General features: G+C 35.2%; 1 protein-coding gene across 2 annotated transcripts in view; it reads right to left on the bottom strand.

Annotated features, from left to right (window-relative positions):
• The window catches only part of NEK7 (NIMA related kinase 7), a 129,860-nt gene that overhangs the window by 48,046 nt on the left and 61,832 nt on the right, over window positions 1–19,982 (bottom strand). For both annotated transcript variants that reach the window (XM_037497221.2, XM_037497222.2), the window contains exons 3-5: window positions 17,848–17,988; window positions 7,809–7,871; window positions 7,216–7,326 (exon numbers count right to left, since the gene is read on the bottom strand). In XM_037497221.2, the coding sequence (XP_037353118.1) occupies window positions 7,216–7,326; window positions 7,809–7,871; window positions 17,848–17,988 (315 nt within the window). The remainder of the gene's footprint in view (window positions 1–7,215; window positions 7,327–7,808; window positions 7,872–17,847; window positions 17,989–19,982) is intronic.

Genomic DNA, 19,982 nt, shown 5'->3' on the forward strand with positions numbered 1-19,982 from the left:
ATATCAATTCCATATAACTTTATCTTATGGGACAAATATTCTACAGATATAACTAAGGCTCCTACTCAGCTGCTTATGAGTTCCTCAAAAGGGAGATTATCCTGGAGGAGCCTGACATTATCAGATGAGCCCTTCAAATAAATCAGAGATTCAAAGCCAGAAAGACTCCTCAACTGGCCTTAAGGGACCAAATAGCCAGAAGGAGAGGTCCAAACAGCCAAGCAGAACATGAGGATGACCCCCAGCTGACAACCAAAAATATAGCAAAGATTTTGGTCATATAGTTACAACAAAACGAATTATCCCAACAACCAATGAACAAAGAAAGAAGACCCTGAACTTCAGATGTGATCACAACCCCAGCTGACACCCTGACTTCAGTCTTCTAAGACTTTCATTAGTGATTCTGCTAAAGAGTATGTGAACTCCTGACTTACACAAATTGTGAGATAATCAATTTGTGCTGTTTTAAGCTAAGTTTGTTATGTAGCAGTAAAAAAGCAGATACAAAATCCATTTATAAACACAGCAAAAATCTATGCATATATGATATATAAAAAATTAACTATGCCTCCATAATTATTTCAAATTGTGCCAAAGTCTTGGCAGAAAGTGTCATTTAAATTATTTGTATTGCATATTCTTAAAAAAAAATGTAATGAGAAGAATATACACTTCCTTCTTAGCCAGTATAGCGGGGTATAACAATCTTTTCGCATATAAATGATAAACAATTAGAAATACAGGAACTTGTGAACAGTTCAATGAATAAACTATATTTTGACAAAGTAAGCTACGAAAACCTTAAAAATGTTTTATCAATATTTTTGTAGACAAGTTGAAACAAAGCTCTTGCTTATTATTTTTTTTTAAGATTATTTATTTATACAAGCACTGGGTACAGTCAGAAGCGCGGGAGGGTGAGAGAATTCACCAGAGCCAGAGCGGGGAGCAGAACAGGCAGAAGGACCAAAGTACACTGCTGAGGGGAGCAGCAGGCAGCAGGAGAGGTCTGCATGCCATGCGGGACCCTCCTCCGATGGCCGGGGAGCAGCCGGGGATCAAACCGTTGCCGCAGAAGCTGCGGGCAGCTTCGCAACCCAGAGCTCAACCGCTGCACCACTGGGGAGGCCCTTGATTATGTTTTTATATTAGTGTCTCATCTCTACACTAAGTCTCCGTCAGCTAGTATGTTTCTTGACATTAGAAGATTGAAACAATAATGTATTTTACAAAATGTAGCATGCACTGACCAAATTTAGGGGAAAATAAAATGTACAGCATATGTCATGACTCAATAAGCTGAAAATTATTTTATGAGGTTTTTTTTTTAATTCTGATTACTGATAATAAAGAAACACATGATGAAAAATTCTGGATTTCCTTTTATCCTAAAATTCATCTGGGAAGTATTTCATCTGACCACAGCCTCAGGTATTCCTTTGTCACTAATTAGAGAAATACTGGCTATTTCAACTATAAATTGCTTAATTATATCTGTCAGTCTGCTCTAAACCAATTAATTATTTACTTGTAAAAAAATCTTTGATGCCATGCTATCCAGAGGTTCATTTCTGGAATACAGACCAGGAGCTATATTTCCTCTTTACCCCAATTAAGCTGAACATGTGAGAGAGTGGAATATATTGTTGTGATACTTGGTGATTTACAATATTACTCACTGGAAAGAAACGAATCATGTTACTTACATTTCAAGTATCTATCCTTTATAAAGCATTAACTCACTATCATATTCCTTCATGATAGACCTTCCTATGATTTTTTTCCCCTAATGTAGCCTTTTATGAAGAACAGCTTATAGCATAGACATTCAGAAAAAAAATTTAGAATTTTTTTGGGTTAAAAAAAAACCTTCCTGCATTAGAACACTATCTTCCCCCATGCCGGCATAAATAACTCACTTTCTTATCAACTCCCCATGAGAACAGAGTGTGAAATAGAAGGAAAATGCTGTGATTATTCTATACCTATGTGTGCCACCTACTGGCTCCTGAAACAGAAGTATAAAGAGGTAAAAGAACCTGTGTGTGTTTGTGTGTGTGTTCACCACACATTTACTGAGTTATTATTATCATCCATGGAAACTGAAGGTAGTCAGGCAAGCAAAGCAGACATGACCCCTGTGCTCAACAGAGCTTTGAGTAAAATGGGAAACACAGACATCAGCGAAATAATCACAGGAATAACTATATGGTCTTATTATTTATTATGAAAGAATATTCCAAGAGTACTAATAGCAGACTATGAGTACTATTTTAGTACAGCAGTACTAAAACAAACTATGAGTCAAAAGAAAACCTCCATGAGAAAGTAACATATAAGTGGTAAATTGAGGGATAAACAAACATAAACTCAGTTCAAGAAGGGAGAAAGGACAGAAATGCGTGCATGCCCCAAGAATGGAAAACATGGGGAAGTCAAGGGATTTGAAAGGGTGCACAGGAGAGGGAAGCAGGGGCCAGATGGCAAAGCAACATTTGTTAAGCACCTTCTCTGTGCAGGGCACCATCCTCAGCACAGGGATAGGAGGCAAAGATGGCTCCCTGCAATGCTTACATTCTAGATCACACAAGACTTGGTAAACCTTGTCAAAAACTTTCCTCTTTGTGTTCATGAAGGATTTGAAAGAAAAGTATTAGTTTTTCTTGTCTTGCCCCTTCCCTTACCTCTTTTAAATACTGATGGAGAAAGATTTGAGGAATGGGTGCTAGATACTGAGAGAAAAGTTAAAAAGAAGATAGCAGTACTTCCCACTTAGGGAGAAAAAGGAAATGGGGCTGGTGGAAATATTGAAAAGACATTTAGAAGAAAAATGAACAAAATTTGGTGACAGACTGAGATGGGAGAATCCAGACTCCATTGTGGAAGGTCAGGAAGAAGAGAATGTATGGCATTGTTATCAACAGATACAAGGCTGTGTATTTGAGCTTCTCTGTAAGACCCTCCCCAGTGGCTCAGCAGGTTGAGCGCAGTGCTGTGAAGCTGTCTGCACCCTCTGCAGCACAGCCAGGGAGCAACCCACATGGCAAGCCGACCTCTCCCATCTCACCTGCTGCTCCCCTCAGCAGTGCTTTCCGTCAATCTGACTGTTCTGCTCCCTACTCTGTCTCTGGTGAATTCTCTCACCCTTCCAAGCCTCTGGCCTGTACCCAGCTATTGTATAAATAAAATAAATCTTTTCAAAAAAAAAAAAAAGTAAACACAATGGAAACAGAAACAATCTAATTACCGATCAATGTAATGTAATGAAATACACTGTGATATATCTGAGGAAAAAATACACATTACAATATATATTTATATGTGTGTATGTGTTTGTGCGTGTGAAGTACAAAAGAAAGATGATCTTTCTTTTGCAACCACATCAGTGGTTTTCTCTGAGAAACGGAACATAGCAAAGAAAGGTAACAATTCTCACCTATTGAGAAAACTAATATAAAACAGGATATTTCATTTTATATTAAAATAAAATAAACATGAGTTTATCAAATCAAATGGCGAGAAAAGTCATAATTATGTATACTAAGTGGGTCAGCTCATAATACAATTAATTCTATTTGAGGAAAGATGAGGGGAGAGCCTCCCAAGTTGTTAAATTACTCACTTTCCATAAAATCAGGTATTTGATCAGGTCCGAAATATCATACTACAAAAGACATTCATAAATATAACTGGGGTGTGCGTGGTCAAACTTTCTGTTACGTCATTATTTTAAATTCCATAGGTTTGAAATATGGTTTTCAACCTTCAGAAGAGTTCCAAGAAGATCTGAGAAATCTGACCCCAGAGTGTCTTATATTTGAGCAAGGCAAACAAACTAACGTGATTATAATAAAGGAGAAGATCACTAGAGGCTTACAAATAATGCTTACTACAGAGAAGGAATGATAGATAACTAGTCCTTTAAGGAAGAGCCACTTTAATACCCTACCAAAATATACTAAGTTGTTATATAAATTTATTATAATGTATTAAGTATCAGTTAATATTTTTAAATTAAAAATGTTTCCTAAATACTTTTACATGACAGATGCCTTCAAGTTTTTGTTAGAAGTTTCCCAGTATTTTAAGAGTACAGTTACCAATTTTTTGAGAATTAAGTTACTACTAATTACCAAGCATAGAGTTCTACTGTTATGTCTCTACCTTACTATTGGCTCAGCTGATAAAATAAAAATCCCCTGATAATGTCAACTACTACTAGAGAGATCTGTCTAAATACAGAAGCCGACTTCACCTCCACAATAATATAAGCTCATTCTGACAATTATTTCTTTCCTCATTGACCTAATAAATCTGGCTCTACTAAAGACAGAGTTACAGGGCTTCCATAAATCCCCCCAGTCTTGCATTTGTTTTCTCAGGTGGTAAAAGGAAAGGAGTATATGTTATATTCTCTCTCTCTCTCTCTTCTCTTTCTTTCTTTCTCTCTCTCTCTGAACACACACACACACACACACACACAACTCCCCCCACCCCAATATGCTCTGACATGCCCAGGCAATTGACCAGGCACTGCAACATTTTTGCGTGGAGTAGGAGTAGCATAGCAGGAAGATAACTGGATTGGACAAAAGTAAATGAATGCCACAAGAAAAACAAAACCAAAATCACCAATCTCTCAATCAGGATAAGATGTTACAATTGAAACTGCTTCTTTTATCTGTCTTTGGCAGGCATTCATCCAATATGAATTTGCCCTCTTTTTTTGCCATTCTAAGTAATTAAATAACCTTTGTACCTAAAGGTTAAAGCAAAGAATTTTTTATTAGTTGTTCTCTCTTGTGAGGACAATTTATTTTTATATCTCATCTTGATAGCTGCTTTGTAATTTTAGCATATTTGTATATTTGCATTTCTTTTTAAAATTAAGATTATAATTTTATTGTTCATTAACTTGCAAAATCATATTTTATAGACAGTTAGCTGTTTGTGCTACAGATGGGAAGTCCCTGAACAGAAAATCAGATAACCAATTAGGTGAGTCACTCAGAGCATGGGACTTTAAACAACTTGATAGCATTCTGTGATAATACTATATTATCTTCCTTTTATGTAATGTTTTTACAGTTTAGAAAACACTCTCATAAACTGTCTCTATCTTCCAGATGAGGAAACTAAGCCTCAGAGAACTTAAGTGACCTGGGAGTTTATGTGGCTACTAATGAACACGCATTAGAGAGCAGGGTTCTTAATGGAGGAATGATGCCACACTGTGATATCAATCTGTGAACACTTTGATCACAAAATCTGTGAATGCTTTGTAATGGAATGCAAGGTGTATATGCATCATCATTTTTCTGTGGAGAAGGTCAATGGTTTTCAATCTGATTTTTCAAAGGAGTTTTGTGAGTCAACAACCTTTCAGGACCACCAATTGAAAACTCAGATTTTTACATCAGACAAACCTAATTTAAAATACTAGTTCTTCTGTTTACTAGTACTGAGCATTATCACAAAATTATGTCTCAGAATCCTTGTGAAGGGTAAATATAATGTACATAAAACACCTACTACTGTTTTTAATAACTTCTTATAATCACTCCATGTAGCAGAGTTTACTGATTGTGCCTCAGTATCCATTGAGAATCTGAATTTACAAAAGGACAATAACCAGATCATTATAAAAATAGAACACTGAGTTACTGGACCAGGAAACCAACCTTTTTATCTATAAAAAGAACACCCAAGAAACCAGCCTGCTATACTAGAGACTTGCAGGAAGTCAGATTACTATCTCTGACAATAATCCAGAAAACTACACAATAACTTCTGTAACAATCAGTCCAAAATGTCCAGGACTCAATAACTGACAACTTCCCTAATTTTTGTCCCAGCTCCCAACTTAGGACACACCAGAGAAAAACAAATATGCATTCCTAATCAAACCCATAAGGTACCCCACTTCTAGTGAGCTCACACATAGCTTCCCCCTGCCAAGAGTCGCTAATCAGGATTAACTGTAGCTGTCCCATTGTCCTCCACTGAAAAGCTTTCCCATTCCTCTGCCTGACTGTGAATCTCTGCCAAAATGTCAGTGACAGTGGTTGACTTCTTTGCTATAGCAAGCGCAGAATAAACAGTCTTCCCTTGTCTCACTGGGTTGTCTTGATTGATTTTCATATTATTCATCTTCCAAAGTAACAGAAGTTTAGTTTTGGTCAGCAAAGACAAGCTACACATACCCCAGCTTCTCTTACAGTCAAACATGTTCGTAAGACTAAATATGACAATGGAATGAAGCTGACAACACAATGTAGCAGGCATCCAGTAGTAGGCCTTAAGATACAGACAGCAAGAGCCTTTTGTCCCTTTATGCCTTGGAATGCTAACTTGTTATAAACAGATTTGGTCTCTGAAAAATCTGATAGATCAGAGCTGCCATATTAGCTCCAGAATTCTGTGTTAAAATTCTATGTGTATATATCATATATAACAATAGCAGTGCCTACCATTTACGTAGTTTTACTATGGTGTGACACACCACTGTAAGTTTTTAATAAATACTGATTAATCATTAACCTAATTCTATGAAATAGGTTCTATTATTATTTTGTTTTTGAAAAAATGTGGGACAAAGAAGTTAAATAACATACTCAAGGACAAGCAGGTTTTAAGCTACTACTATTTGTGGGTTTTTAGAACTTGCAGCTGAACTTATACCAAATCGATGTCCTTAGAAAAGAAAGCTAAATAAATTTTAAAATAACTTTTCAGTTGTCAAACCAAGATATGATATGCAAAATCTGAAAGCAAGTCTACTTTCTATTCCCAGGAATAGGTCAGGTTGCTCAAGAACCTCCTTCTGCCCTCCTGTCCAGAGACAAAGGTTCAAAGGTGATCTTCTCAGAGAAATTAAGCTTAAAAATTTTAACTTTAGCTTACAGAAGAAAAACCTCTCAGTCTATTCCCAAATGGTTCTGGAGCATTTATATACCTTCATAGACCAGTATAAGTTTCACCAGATTATCATCATCACCATAGTCTACTACACAATACTTCTGTAACAATCAGTCCAAAATGTCCAGGACTCAATAACGGACAACTTCCCTAATGATAGTATTTATTACACATCTACCATATGCCAATGATTGCACTGATATCTTTGTTTTATAATATCAGATATGCCTAGATATTTAACAGACAACTCTATTAGAAAACAGTAACATTTTAAGTGTAAAAATTTCCTCTTACCTTTATCATTCTGGATAGATCACCAGCATCTGCTAATTCCAAAACTATGTTCAGTTCATTATCTTCAATGAATGATGCATAATATTTAATTACATTTGGATGGTTGAGTTGCTGAGGAAAAAAACAGTTATCAAAAATTATTTTTGCAAATTCCCAAGAGTTACAATTTCATAACTTAGGATAACTTAATGAACTTAAAAACCATACTTTCTTTTTGTAACAGAAATCTTAACATGAGCAGTTATCTTTGATATAACGCACTTCGAAAAAAATACTATAATTATTGAAAGTGAAACTAGCTATCAATCAATTTTAGCATTCTTTATTGGAAATAATAAAGCAAGTTATAGACACCACATTTTTTAAAGTATTGCTATATCCAATAAACATATAAGCATATGCAAATACATGAATGTCAGATTAAATCACCAGAGAACTAATATTTGAATTTATATAATTTCACTAGAAGTCAGTGTAGCAAAAATTGAGTCTTAAAAAAATCATTTTGTTTATAAATGTGATATTTTAATACATCACTTTTATGAACATATTCACTTACATTCGAAATAGCCAATAGTTCATTTGTTATTTACCTTAAGGAGATCTATTTCTTTGATGCAATCAGCACGTGCTTTGGCATCCATTAAATCAAATATCTAAAAAATAGAATCCAGAAAATTTTGTAAAGTAATATGGTTCAAACTCCAACTATAAGTACATCCACTGTAATACTCTACATATAATTACACAGACATTAAGAAATCTTTGTAATTATCTCACATAATCACTGCAGCTTGTGTGTTTTCTTCCAAAAGCAATCAATATTAAAACAATGAGAAAAGAATACAGCTAGATATTTCAGGTCTCAAATTCAAATGGAACAGAATAAAAGTTTTGATCATTAAGATAGAAAATTAATAGTTAATATACATTGAACAAGACATGCTAAAAGTATTACATAAACCACATCAATTGTCATTTAATCCTGATGATGGTGATAGTATTTGTACAGCATTTTACAGATGAAGAAAAGGAAGTTTAAAAAGCTTATGAGACTGACAAAAATTCACAAAGATAATGGAGCAGCCAGAATTCATTCTCAGTTATCCAGCTAGAACCTGAGCTCTAAACCATTAATCTATATTATCAAAGCATGGCTATGCGGTCTGATATATGAATTTTTAGTAGGGATGACAGCAATTCTTACACAAACAGACATATCAATGGAATTAAAATTTGGGAGGAATAATTAGGAAAAAAAAGTCTATAAAAGCTTCCGGGGGAGAGGGGGTGATAATGAAGGAAAAGCTGGGAAGTACTGTCCAGTGTTGCAAGTATAAAAATAAATAATACAATCAAAGGAATGTTCTCTGAAAACAATGTCTCCAGATTCTAAATGTGTGAGGAAAAAAACCCAATAATTAAAACATAACATGACAAATATTACAGACAACATCTGAATAAGGCACTACTATAAACTGATTAAAGCCTTAGCCACATAAGTAAAAATAAAATTTAATATAATTTATAGTCATCAACTTGACAAGTTTTCCTAATTCAGATTTGCCAATTGGTTCCAGGAAAAGTAGGTGTGTAAAATGAAAGCAGTAGTACATTCCAAGTCTTTTAAATTCAGAAAGGAATTATTGAACACCTTCCAAATTATGTGGTCTCTTTACATATACTACTTTGATCTTCACCACAATCTTATATGATGAAGGTTCCAATTTAGAACTGAGGACTGAAGCTCAAAGAGTGTTAAGTCACATGTTTATGGCCATAAAACCAGTAAGTGATAAACCAGGACTTGAATCTAGATCGTTCCAGCTCCAGAGACTGTTTTCTCCACTAGTACAGGCTGCTGTGAAGTCTAATACATACACAACTAACTAATAATTACTGAAATACATATTTGTGCAAAGTGTAGTATCAGAAACCTATGGTAGGAATCTCCATGTGGGGAGGGGGTAACATTAACGCAGAACCTTGACAGAATTATAGACTTCTGTCAGACAGAAATAACAGCTATCTAAGCCATAAAAGTAAATAAAGAACATGAATATATAATTAGTTTGTAGGAGACAACTCTTGCTTGGTATTACCCTTAATATCTAACATGCACATGGTTCTAACTCTTCCTCAATGAAATCAGTATGGGAAATGCAAATCAAATTTTAAAACTAAAAATTCAAGTTAGCTTATGGATTTTATTTTTGTTTTCAAATTCGATTTATATTTCCTATATTGAGGGGATGGGGATAGCTGTCTGGGCTTCCAAAACCTGATTCAAACATGCAAAAGAGAGTAATTCACTTCAGAAAGATTTCTGTATGAATACACAAAATCAAACACTTATTATTTAAAGGAGTAAGCTTTACATTCCACAAAGAAAAATCACTCACTTCCCAAATGAACAAATGATATCAGAAAATGATGCTACTATATAAAATGTCAAACTCTAATAATAAATACTGACATAAACAGAAAATTTTGACCTTGATGCAGCTACAGACATGATACATATACAGAGATTGTTTATTCTTAGGAATCAAATAGCAAAAAGAAAATAAGTGGAAAAGATAAATTAGCAGCAGATCATGAGGAAAAAAATGCAAGTAGGATATATAAAAAGTAAGGGACATTTATAACATTGTTGTAGCTTACTCCATCCAACGCCTTTCTTTATCACTGACATTTTTGAGCAGGAGTTGTTGATACTTTGGTAAAACATTGCCATATATTATTGTGTATTTATGACATTTCCATATACCATTGTGTATTTATGACTAAGTATGACTTTTTTTCAATTATCTGTTACGAACTGTTACATAGTTACTGTGCTCTGTTGCAAAATATTTTCATCTGTCTGCTTTCCCATTAATGAAATTTTATCACCTACTACTGTGCTAAAAAAAAAAAAAAAAAAAAAAAGAACCAAATGGCAAGATAAATAATTGATTCTTGCCAAATCATGAATGCTGATGCCATTCTCAGGAACTGCTAATCACAAAAAGATGAGTGATAACTCAAAGAACTGCTGGGAAGCACAAAATTTTAAATGTCTTAAGACAGTGAAAGAATTACTGAAAACTTTCAAAGAAACAGAGAAGGAAAATTCTGGTACTAATAATTAAAATGAAGAAAATCATGAACTTGGTCACATAACAAGCTACCCTTTAAGTAATCAATGTCTCTCTGATGGGAAAAAATATTTTAAAAAGGAAAAAAGACAGATAATAAGATGAGAATTAGATGTGTATGAGAGCTTCAGGAAACCCTAATGAGACTATCCACAAACAAATAAAACAGAAACATGCTACACAGAAATCATGACTCTTCAATTCAAATTTTATTTAAACTAATTTTGAATTACAAAGTAACTTGTTTTTTTTAACTGAATTTTCAATAATGTCAAAAGTTACTCCTTAGACACTGGAAAAAAATAAAAATAGCTGGCACATTTTGAAGCAAAACTAAATTCTGAACCAAAAACATATATTTGGAAATTCTTTTTCTCTTAGCTGGCAAGTCAAGACAAAAATAAATGCTGAATCTTTAGATTAAATCATTTCCAGACGTGGAATTCAAAACTGTCTGATTTCATGGGAAAAGGTAATAGTATGGGGAAAAAGTCTGAAATTCATAAAAATATTTTTCATAAAATATTCATAAGCTTCACTTCAGAAGGTATCTTTTTCAGCTCTCCAAAAATTTCTTGGTGTTTTATCCTTATTTTATACTTGGTATGAGCAGTTTTTAGCAATGTTTAGGCAAGTACTCGCTGATAAATGCACGGAATCATTTTAAAACTTTTTCTAATCTTCACAAACCTGGTTTACCTTTACTCATTTATTTACTTAGTTTTACAGATATGTTTATTGAGGTTTTAAAGTTGGTTTACATCGCTGTCTCTGCTTTGGAGGCTACAGATTAAAACTTCTACAAATGTGTGTGTTTACACCAGTGCCGCAATACTCCACCTTGTTGCATCGGGCCTCCTCCCTCCTCCATGCCCACCTCATCACCCTCCCCTCCAGTTTTGCATTCAGACATCAAGGGCTTATTATTGGTTTGGTTTTGACTGAATCTTTGCTTTGTTTCCCTATATCCACATATAAGTGAGATCACCAAGTATTTAAATAAACCTTACATATATGGAAATCTTAACCACCCTTGCACCCCACCATACCCCCCAGTTTTAGACAGCCTGAATAAATGAACTGACCAGTGTGGCCTTACAATAACTAGCCCTGTGTCCGATATGGTGTCAGTCCTTCTCCTTCTGATCTCACCCCTGAATTATGCCTCTGTTTACCCCAACTTTTTCACTGCCCACTTACTCTGCAGCCATATGATGTTTCCAACCCTCTATTCCAACTGCTCAGTGACTGTGCAGAACATCTCGCTAGCAATGTCAGGGGTGCAGAGAGGAAGCCTTAACTCTCTCCTCCATTACAAGGAATATTTTTACTATCAGTTTTTAAATTTTTGGTTCTCTTACTTGCTGACTGGTAGGCAAGGACCTTTCCCTACAGACCTCATCTCTTTTATTCAAAGGGAAAGAAGATGGATGAGAGAGGTAGAAAAGCACAGTAGAGGGACTCTGATCTCTCTAGATATAAATTACAATCAATGAACAAGATAATCTCCAATTAAGTTTCTACTACCAGCCCTTCCCTGGCTAAATATACAAGCACTCTAAAACATCAGAAAGGGGGGAGGTGGATAGATCTTAGTCAAGGTAAGTCCAGAAACCTGCTCCCTCCAACACCAGGGCCTGACATCTGGTTTCTCTCAGTCTATTGCACTCATCTTGATGCATCAACATGTCCAAACTGAAAATTAAAAGTCAGGCTTCAATTTCCTTCTTGTGGATTCCTTAAGGTGCAGGTATGGATGGCATGGAACTAGATACCTGTTTGTATTACTTATCATTCTATCATTACAAGACCTTTCCTTCTAAGGCAATGTCTTTTAACTCAACCAGTTAGCATAGAATGGTCTAACTTCCAGTCCATTAGTAAAACCTGTTCAGTAGGTTTTCTTCAAATTAATAACCCTTCAAAATCATCATAGTAATTCATCTTTCAGATTTTACACCAGCTTAAAGCTCCACAAAGTTTAGTTGGGGCTTCTATAGATTAAGTAGTCACCCTAAAAAGGTACATGGAAGACATGAGTGAAAAAAGTAGGTGCAGGAGAAGCAAAAATCCAAAATCAAACTGAGAAAAATGTTCCAAAAGGAATGGGGAAAAGAGAAGTCACCAAAGGGAACAAAAAGGGATATGAGGAGAGGTAGGCTAGCCAAGGCAGTGTAAGCATAGGAAATACGATGGATGGGTTTTAAGAAGTCACTGGTGTTGAAGCAACAGATTCTGTAGAGATACTTGTAAGAAAGTCAATGGATGACGGCTACAGGCAGAGAAGGGTGGGAGGAAGGGGGATAAAACCCAAAATGGGCAGAAGAAAAGTATTAATCCAGAGCACAGGTAGAGTTAAGAGAAGATGGGTCAGAATAGCTATAACAATCATGAAAGCACATCCAAGAGCAGAGATTACCTCTGTTAAACAGGAGATGACATTTTCTGCTGAGCATGAATTCATAAGGGCTGTGGCTGTGACTTGAGAAAAGCAGCTTTTAAATTTCACTGCAGGCAATATTATAACTATCTATTGATTTGGGGTTCTTAAGCTGTGGTTAAAATACATGAAGTAGAAAGAACCAGAGAGTGCATCTTAGAAGAAATGCAAGCAAAACCCCAAGAAAAGGCTTGAGTCCTAAGTTACAAGACCCAGCACTATGATTACATGTGAACAGAGAAATGAAGAATACATCCTGGAGACAAACTATGACTGGGGGCTAGCAAAATGGAGCAGATTTGAAAAAGCTCAATTTGCTCAATTAGCTGAAGAGGGTCTGGGATAGTGAAGAAAACAAATGAAACTGGACCTTACATAACAAATAATAGATCTGGAGAATATGGAATAGTGCCTGGCAGACAGGATGTGGTACAGAGAAGTCTGGTTGGAAAGAGGGGAGAGAGAGAGAGATGGGCGTTGTAGTTAGAGGAACTTTGAGAACTTGAGACAGAATAAGTGAGCACAGAGTAGAACATGATGGTAGACTGACTGGGCACCATGCGGTCAGGTGTGTGGAGACACCAGCTGCTGGTGTCAGAGTCAACAAAGTGGCAGGGGAAGGACAGGGGAAGTGAGAGCAAAGGGCTCAAGACCAATTTTAAAAGATAAGCCCCCAGGGAAAGCAGTGTGGAGGTGTCCCACAAAACTAAAAATGGATCTGCCATTTAACCCAGTCATTCTACTCTTAGGTGTCTACCTCCAAAATACAAAAACACTAATTTGAAAGGAAATCTGTACCCATATATTCATAGCAGCACTATATACAATAGCAAGGATATGGAAACATCTTAAGGTCCCAAAAACAGAGGAGTGGATCGAGAAGATGTGGTACACAATGAATTACTAGTCAGTGATCAAAGCAGACAGACTCAGGCCATTTATGGCAACTTGGATTGAGCTGGAAAGAATAACGCTAACTGAAATAAGTCAGAAGGTGAAAGATAAGTACTAGCTGGTGTCGCTAATATGCAGAATATAGAGAAACCAAACTAAGAATGAGAGAAAGACAAACTTAAAAATTAACCCTTCAGGATGACTATAGAATTGAGCATCTAGAGGGGAGGGGGTAAGGGATGAGGGAAGGAAGCACAATGAACTATAGTGGTAAGTTGGTGGCAGGTACCCTATGGTGGCAATATCTGATGGGGAGGATTCTAATGTTATCTCAATTAAAAGACTGGCTGTTAAACTCTCCCTGCCACATGAAAGCCACACCATCACTTTATTTGCATTTATACATTCTTCTGGCTCTAGATGACAAAAACTTGCACATCTAATACTTTAAAATCTCATAAATTTATCCATATTGACAATATTATTTATTAAATAGCTGACTATCTTTTCATAAATAATGTTTGGCATTATTATTACTATATAGTGCAGAGGATGAGTATGAATTCATTTTTCTATACAGCAGTTTGCAATTTTTAAAAAACACAACAGATTTTATAACTCATCTGCTTAAACTCCTTGGAAAGCTATTTATGACTCTTACAACAACACAGGACATATAGGTAATAGATACATTGCAGGCAGACAGAATCGGGTTACTGTCAAGTTCTGAGCCCTATGTTACTTCTCTTCTCACTTGGTTTACTGAGGTCACAATGATCTGCTCATAGTTCAGTCTATTGTTCAGGGCCTTTATGCTGCTGTTCTCCCTACTAGAACCTCTTCTTCTAGCTGTTAGTTGACTGACTCCTTAACCTCCACATCAGCTTAACTTCTATATTCTTAGTAATCCTTAAGTAAATACTTCATCTAAAAGACCTTCTTCTCCCATCTCATTTGCCTCATATATTATACCATGGCCATTTTCTTCATTACATGTGATTATTTGATTTACTGTCTGTCTCCCCAGCAAAAATGCTGAACTCAATTACTGTCTCCCTAGTGTCAACTGCAATGTCTGTCACACAGATGGCCAATAAATAGTAAAAGAACATCACAGATTTTTTCAACCACATAAATAATAAGTTATTTTAATTAGTCAATGGGTTCAGCCACTAGAAGAGTTTATAATTCAAAATTTTTAAGATAAGCTCATATGATCAAAACTTGCATTATCGTAATAATAATGCCTAAGGTACTACAAGCTGCTAATGAAAAAAAAAATTGCCAAGCACCAAAATCCTCTGAACATTTAACATGCCTAAATATTACCTCTTATACATGTAGAAACGTCCAGTACAAATGAAATTAAGAAACTTTAATTTTTAAGATAAAAGTATGCCTCACTGACAAGTAAACTAATAATTACTAAATTCTTCTCCAATTTTTAAAAATTCAACCTATGGATCATTCTTACAAATATTTCCTAATTTCCATTTGCTCATATAAACAACTGTAAGTTTACAATAAAGTCTATAGGGATTAAATAAAGAAATTGATAAAAGCTACAGTTTGAATTCAATAATCACAGTGAACACTGGAAAAGAGACTAATATGTATATGACCACGGAGGTTATGAATACACTGGATCACTATATGCATTATGGAAAAAGTTATCATTGTCCACTATTTCTAACTGCATGTAATTCTAACTTCTAATTAGATACAGACATGCAGAATCTAGAATCTAAAATTAACACGCTGAAAAGCAAGTCTTATTCCATATACTTTCAAAGATTATTTTCAGGAAGGTTTTGTGGGATTGCTTGGATCAAAAAGGTACCTTAATCACTTTATTTTTGTTTTGAAGTATACAAAAGTACTTCCCAGTCTCTCATAAGTATCACTGGCTGACAATGGATGTTCCATGATAAACAGTGTTATTTGGACATACAAATTCAGAGAAAACAAAGAAAAAATAAAAATTAAGCAGTAATGAACTAAGGATCAAACTACCTCATTACTATACCATACCATGTAACAATCATATAGCTTTAACCCATTAGCTAAATAACAAAATGGAGATTGCATGTAACAGATGAAAACAAATCTTGGATAATCTTTTCACAAGAGAACTGACATTCTGACACCCAATTCACAACCCCTGTCAACATCCCCAACATCCCCACATCACACTACTCAACGCCACTCCCACAATAGCATCCATCTCAAGATTACAGAGGTGTCTTTGTTGGAAGCCAAGTATCTCCAAAGCCATACACATTGACCACTGAACACTGTTCGGTGATCAAAACACTGGTGGAATGAACTGTATGAGCAATGGAAAGGAGGCAGGGTGAGTGGGAAGCTAAGTTGGTACATGGAATTTCAAACTGTTGCATCAGTTAAGGCACCATCTTAATTTTGCAAATGAAACATGATGGGATGTGAATAAATTTTCAACAAAATGGCAAATAATGTCACACCTCTATGTTCCCACACTGCTTCATGATTTCAAGGCAGCGTGCATTCAGTACACACACACTCCTGTTTTCACATACAGGCAACAGGCATCACCAGAGCTTATTAGCACACTGCTCTCTTAAAGGTCCTAGAAGAGTAAAATGTATAGTCTGAGGCAAAGTAAAATGTCTTGAAATCTAAGCTTAGGAACCTGGCTGGTAGCGCTAAAGTGTTTTGATAAAGAATTATAATCAGAAAAATAAATTATAAAATTATATGAACTCAGAAACAAGTGAGTACCATAGAGCTGTGAAAAGGATAAACTACAGCCACATGCACCAGCATTGCTGATTGTTCAATCATGATGCTGTGTGAAAAATACAAGTTGAAATATATAAATATTATATACTTCATTTATATAAAATTTTAAGGTGCAAAAGCAAACAGATTTATATAGAAACATATACAGATGTGGGGAAAACTATAAAGAAAAGAAATGATTAACATAAAATTCAGGCCACGATTACCTCTTAGAGAAGGGAATAGTAGACATGGGTCAAAAATATTTTTAATGTTTTATTTCTTAAGCTGGATAGTGGCTAGAAGGATGTCTCTGTTATACTTTATAGCTAACATGCATACCCTATAAAATTCTTCTATTTCATTAATAATATATGAAAACTGGTCATCTCTGCAATGGCTGTGGCAAGTATACTGATCCTTTTATAACGAAAAAAAAAAAGTGAGGAAACTGTTTTCACAGATGTCTACAGAAAAAAGATAGGAGGCCTCCATACAAAATGCAGGGATTATGGGAAAGGGTGGACAATGATGACCTTGTCTGAAAAAGGGAAGTAAAACTATGATGTCCAAAACACTGAGTTAGAAAGACAAGTACTTATGGACCAGAGAGCAAGTGAAATTAGACTGTCTAGGCTAGAGAGAGCAACTAAAACTTCCAGGGTTCCCCAAGTAAGCCCTGCAGGGAGGTTCCCTGGAACTAGTACACTGAAGCAAGGGCAGGATTTGCTAAGTGGAACTGGAGCAAAAGAAATGAAACTGAGGAAAGCAGGAACGGGTCGAGACAGGAGAGGAAAGCTAATTCTAGAATGATATAAATACAACATGGAGATTTTAAATCAGACCTCAATTTTCTTTTTTTTTTTTTCAGACCTCAATTTTCAAATTTTATCTATTTCATTTTTTTAAATAAAGATCACTTGATTTTCCTTTCATTTATTGCTGGTGTAGTTCTCTACATTAATTTAATACGTCACCTTAATCTTTTATTAACTTTAGGCAACAAAGTTTATGAGTCTAGTTTCCCACCATGAGACTCACAGTGGCAGAATTTCTGCTGGGGAGATGACAGTTACATGTCCGATTGGAAGCAGTGTTGATAACTCAAATCTGTCTCTTAAAACTATAGTTGCAAAAGTTTTTCCAGAGTCATTTCTGTCACTGCCCAATATGGGTAAACAAAACCAGATACATGTTTAAAGTTTAGAAATAATATTAAAACAAAAAATTCATTCCCATTGCATACTATACCCAATTCATATTTTTAAAGTACAATTTTTATTCTTTTTCAATGTTCTCAACTTAAAACTGTCATTTCCCAGTCATTCAAGACACACTTTCTTCTATCTATTATCACAGTTAATTTTACACTAATTTATATAATTAAAATCATCTTACCTGTACTTTTTTTAAAGCTACTGGTACTCCATCCAAGAGACAGGCTGCTCTATAAACTTCACTAAATTGCCCACGGCCAATTTTCTTTTCTATTCGAAAGTTGGCTAATGTATTATAGCCCATATCTGGTCGTAAGGCCTTCTGTAATTAAAAAAGTAGGAAAAGTTTTCAATCACACAATATACACATAATCATTGATTGTTTTCACATAAGTAGGTGATATTTATGGTAAGCTTGCAAACATCCAATCATTCAACATTTACTGAACTTTTATTCAAGCCATATATGTATAACATATATATATATATACCATGCCATATATAATCCATTTCATACATATGTGATTATATACATATGTGTGTATATGTATGTGTGTGTGCTCACTTAGTCCAACCTGCCAACCAATGCATGAAAAACTTCTGAACTTTCTGACAGTTATTTAACTTCTACAAAGAATATTTCTAGTGGCTTCACAGCAAAACTGAGAGGAATAAATAGAGATTTCCCAAATGTCCCTTATCCCCCATAAATGCCATTTCCCCATCATAAACATCTTCTACAAAACATCCCCTACTTTTGTTATAATTCACCAACGTACACTGACACCTCATTATCATCCAAATTCTTTGGTTTCCATTGGGGTTCATTACATGAGTTTGAACCAAAGTAGAATGACAAGTATTTATGATCACACTTGATTGTTAATGGATGCGTTCATCCAAAGGGTCACAGAGTAAATGATTAATTGAATATTCACTACACTCACACACCTCTTACTGCTAAAATTACAATATTCACACAAGACAGAATGCCTTGTGCACCTCATGACACTCATAGTCTATTTTCAGCATCTCTATCTACATAAAATATAAATAATCTAACTACCACATGCACCTGTATCTTCTCTGTTTTGGTTGAATGTGCACAGGCCTTTTCAAGAGTCCAGGACCACTGGTAAGTTAACTCTCCCAAACCTTTTGCGCCACCCCACTCACATCCTTCCGGGCCTTCTCTATTTTCTGAGTTAGCTTGGAATAAACATGACATTTTTGTGGGGTCTGAATAGTGCACCCTTGAAGGAAATTGAACATTAAACACCTACTAATACAATCGAAGAAGGCATTGGTTCTTAAACACACCACATTTAACATGAAATCTTAGCCTTTCAAATAAACCTCGGTTAAGGCTGATGGCTCCATGACTTATGCAGAAGACTGTTTTGATATATGAGCAGTACTTGGTATCAACCCTAACACAATTTATCTTGCTAATTTCAATACCTCGCCCATACTAGCAAACACTGTAAAATTCTGCTAAAGTTTCACTGGGGCTTTATACGCTGTATAATTCAGTCTCATGACAATTCTATAATGCAGATGTTATCACCCACAGCTAATTGATCCCCAAGTCCTGATTCCCAAGGACAGCCTATAGCTGTGGGTGCTAACAAAGTCATCTACAATATGACCTAGCATTATGGCACCCTATATGAGAATCCACGGATGTTTTCAGTTTCAAGTCTTTTGAGGAAGAAGAACTAGGGAGAAAAACTCATGTTAGAAATAAAAATGAAAATATAGGCCATAATAAAAAAATAAAATAATACAGGGAAACACCTTGGCAATCTATTCATTTGTAAGATTTCTCTTTACAGTTATTGAAATTAATTTATAATTCTCACTGTGACTTAATGCCACCATTTAGTGTACTTTGTAAGAAGACTTACAAAGTACACTTCTTAGATAAACTCAATGGATGTTATCAACTTCTTAAAAGTTTTTTTTGACTGTTAAATATAAGATTCATCTGAAGAAGAGATTTTTAAAATTGCCTTTGGTTTTCTAAGAAATCTTTTTTTAAAAATTTGACCATTAGGATAATCTGTAACATCTAAGAAATAATTTCCTTCCTTCCCCATATATGTAGAGACCTTTCTCCTGATAAGAACTTGTCAGTCTCAACAGTAACATATACAGCTTCATCATTAGGAACACTATCACACAATCCAAATTCTTTAAATTTGAGTGGGGATTCCATCTTCTGTCTGCACAATAACTGACAAATATTAGCGTGAACTGCTAAGGCACTGTGACAACCGCATGCTGAGAGCAAAGTCTCACTAATGTGTTTTGGCA

Source organism: Talpa occidentalis, unplaced genomic scaffold (genome assembly GCF_014898055.3).
Source record: "Talpa occidentalis isolate TD23 unplaced genomic scaffold, MPIMG_talOcc4v2.1 talOcc4.8, whole genome shotgun sequence".
Classification (NCBI taxonomy): domain Eukaryota; kingdom Metazoa; phylum Chordata; class Mammalia; order Eulipotyphla; family Talpidae; genus Talpa; species Talpa occidentalis.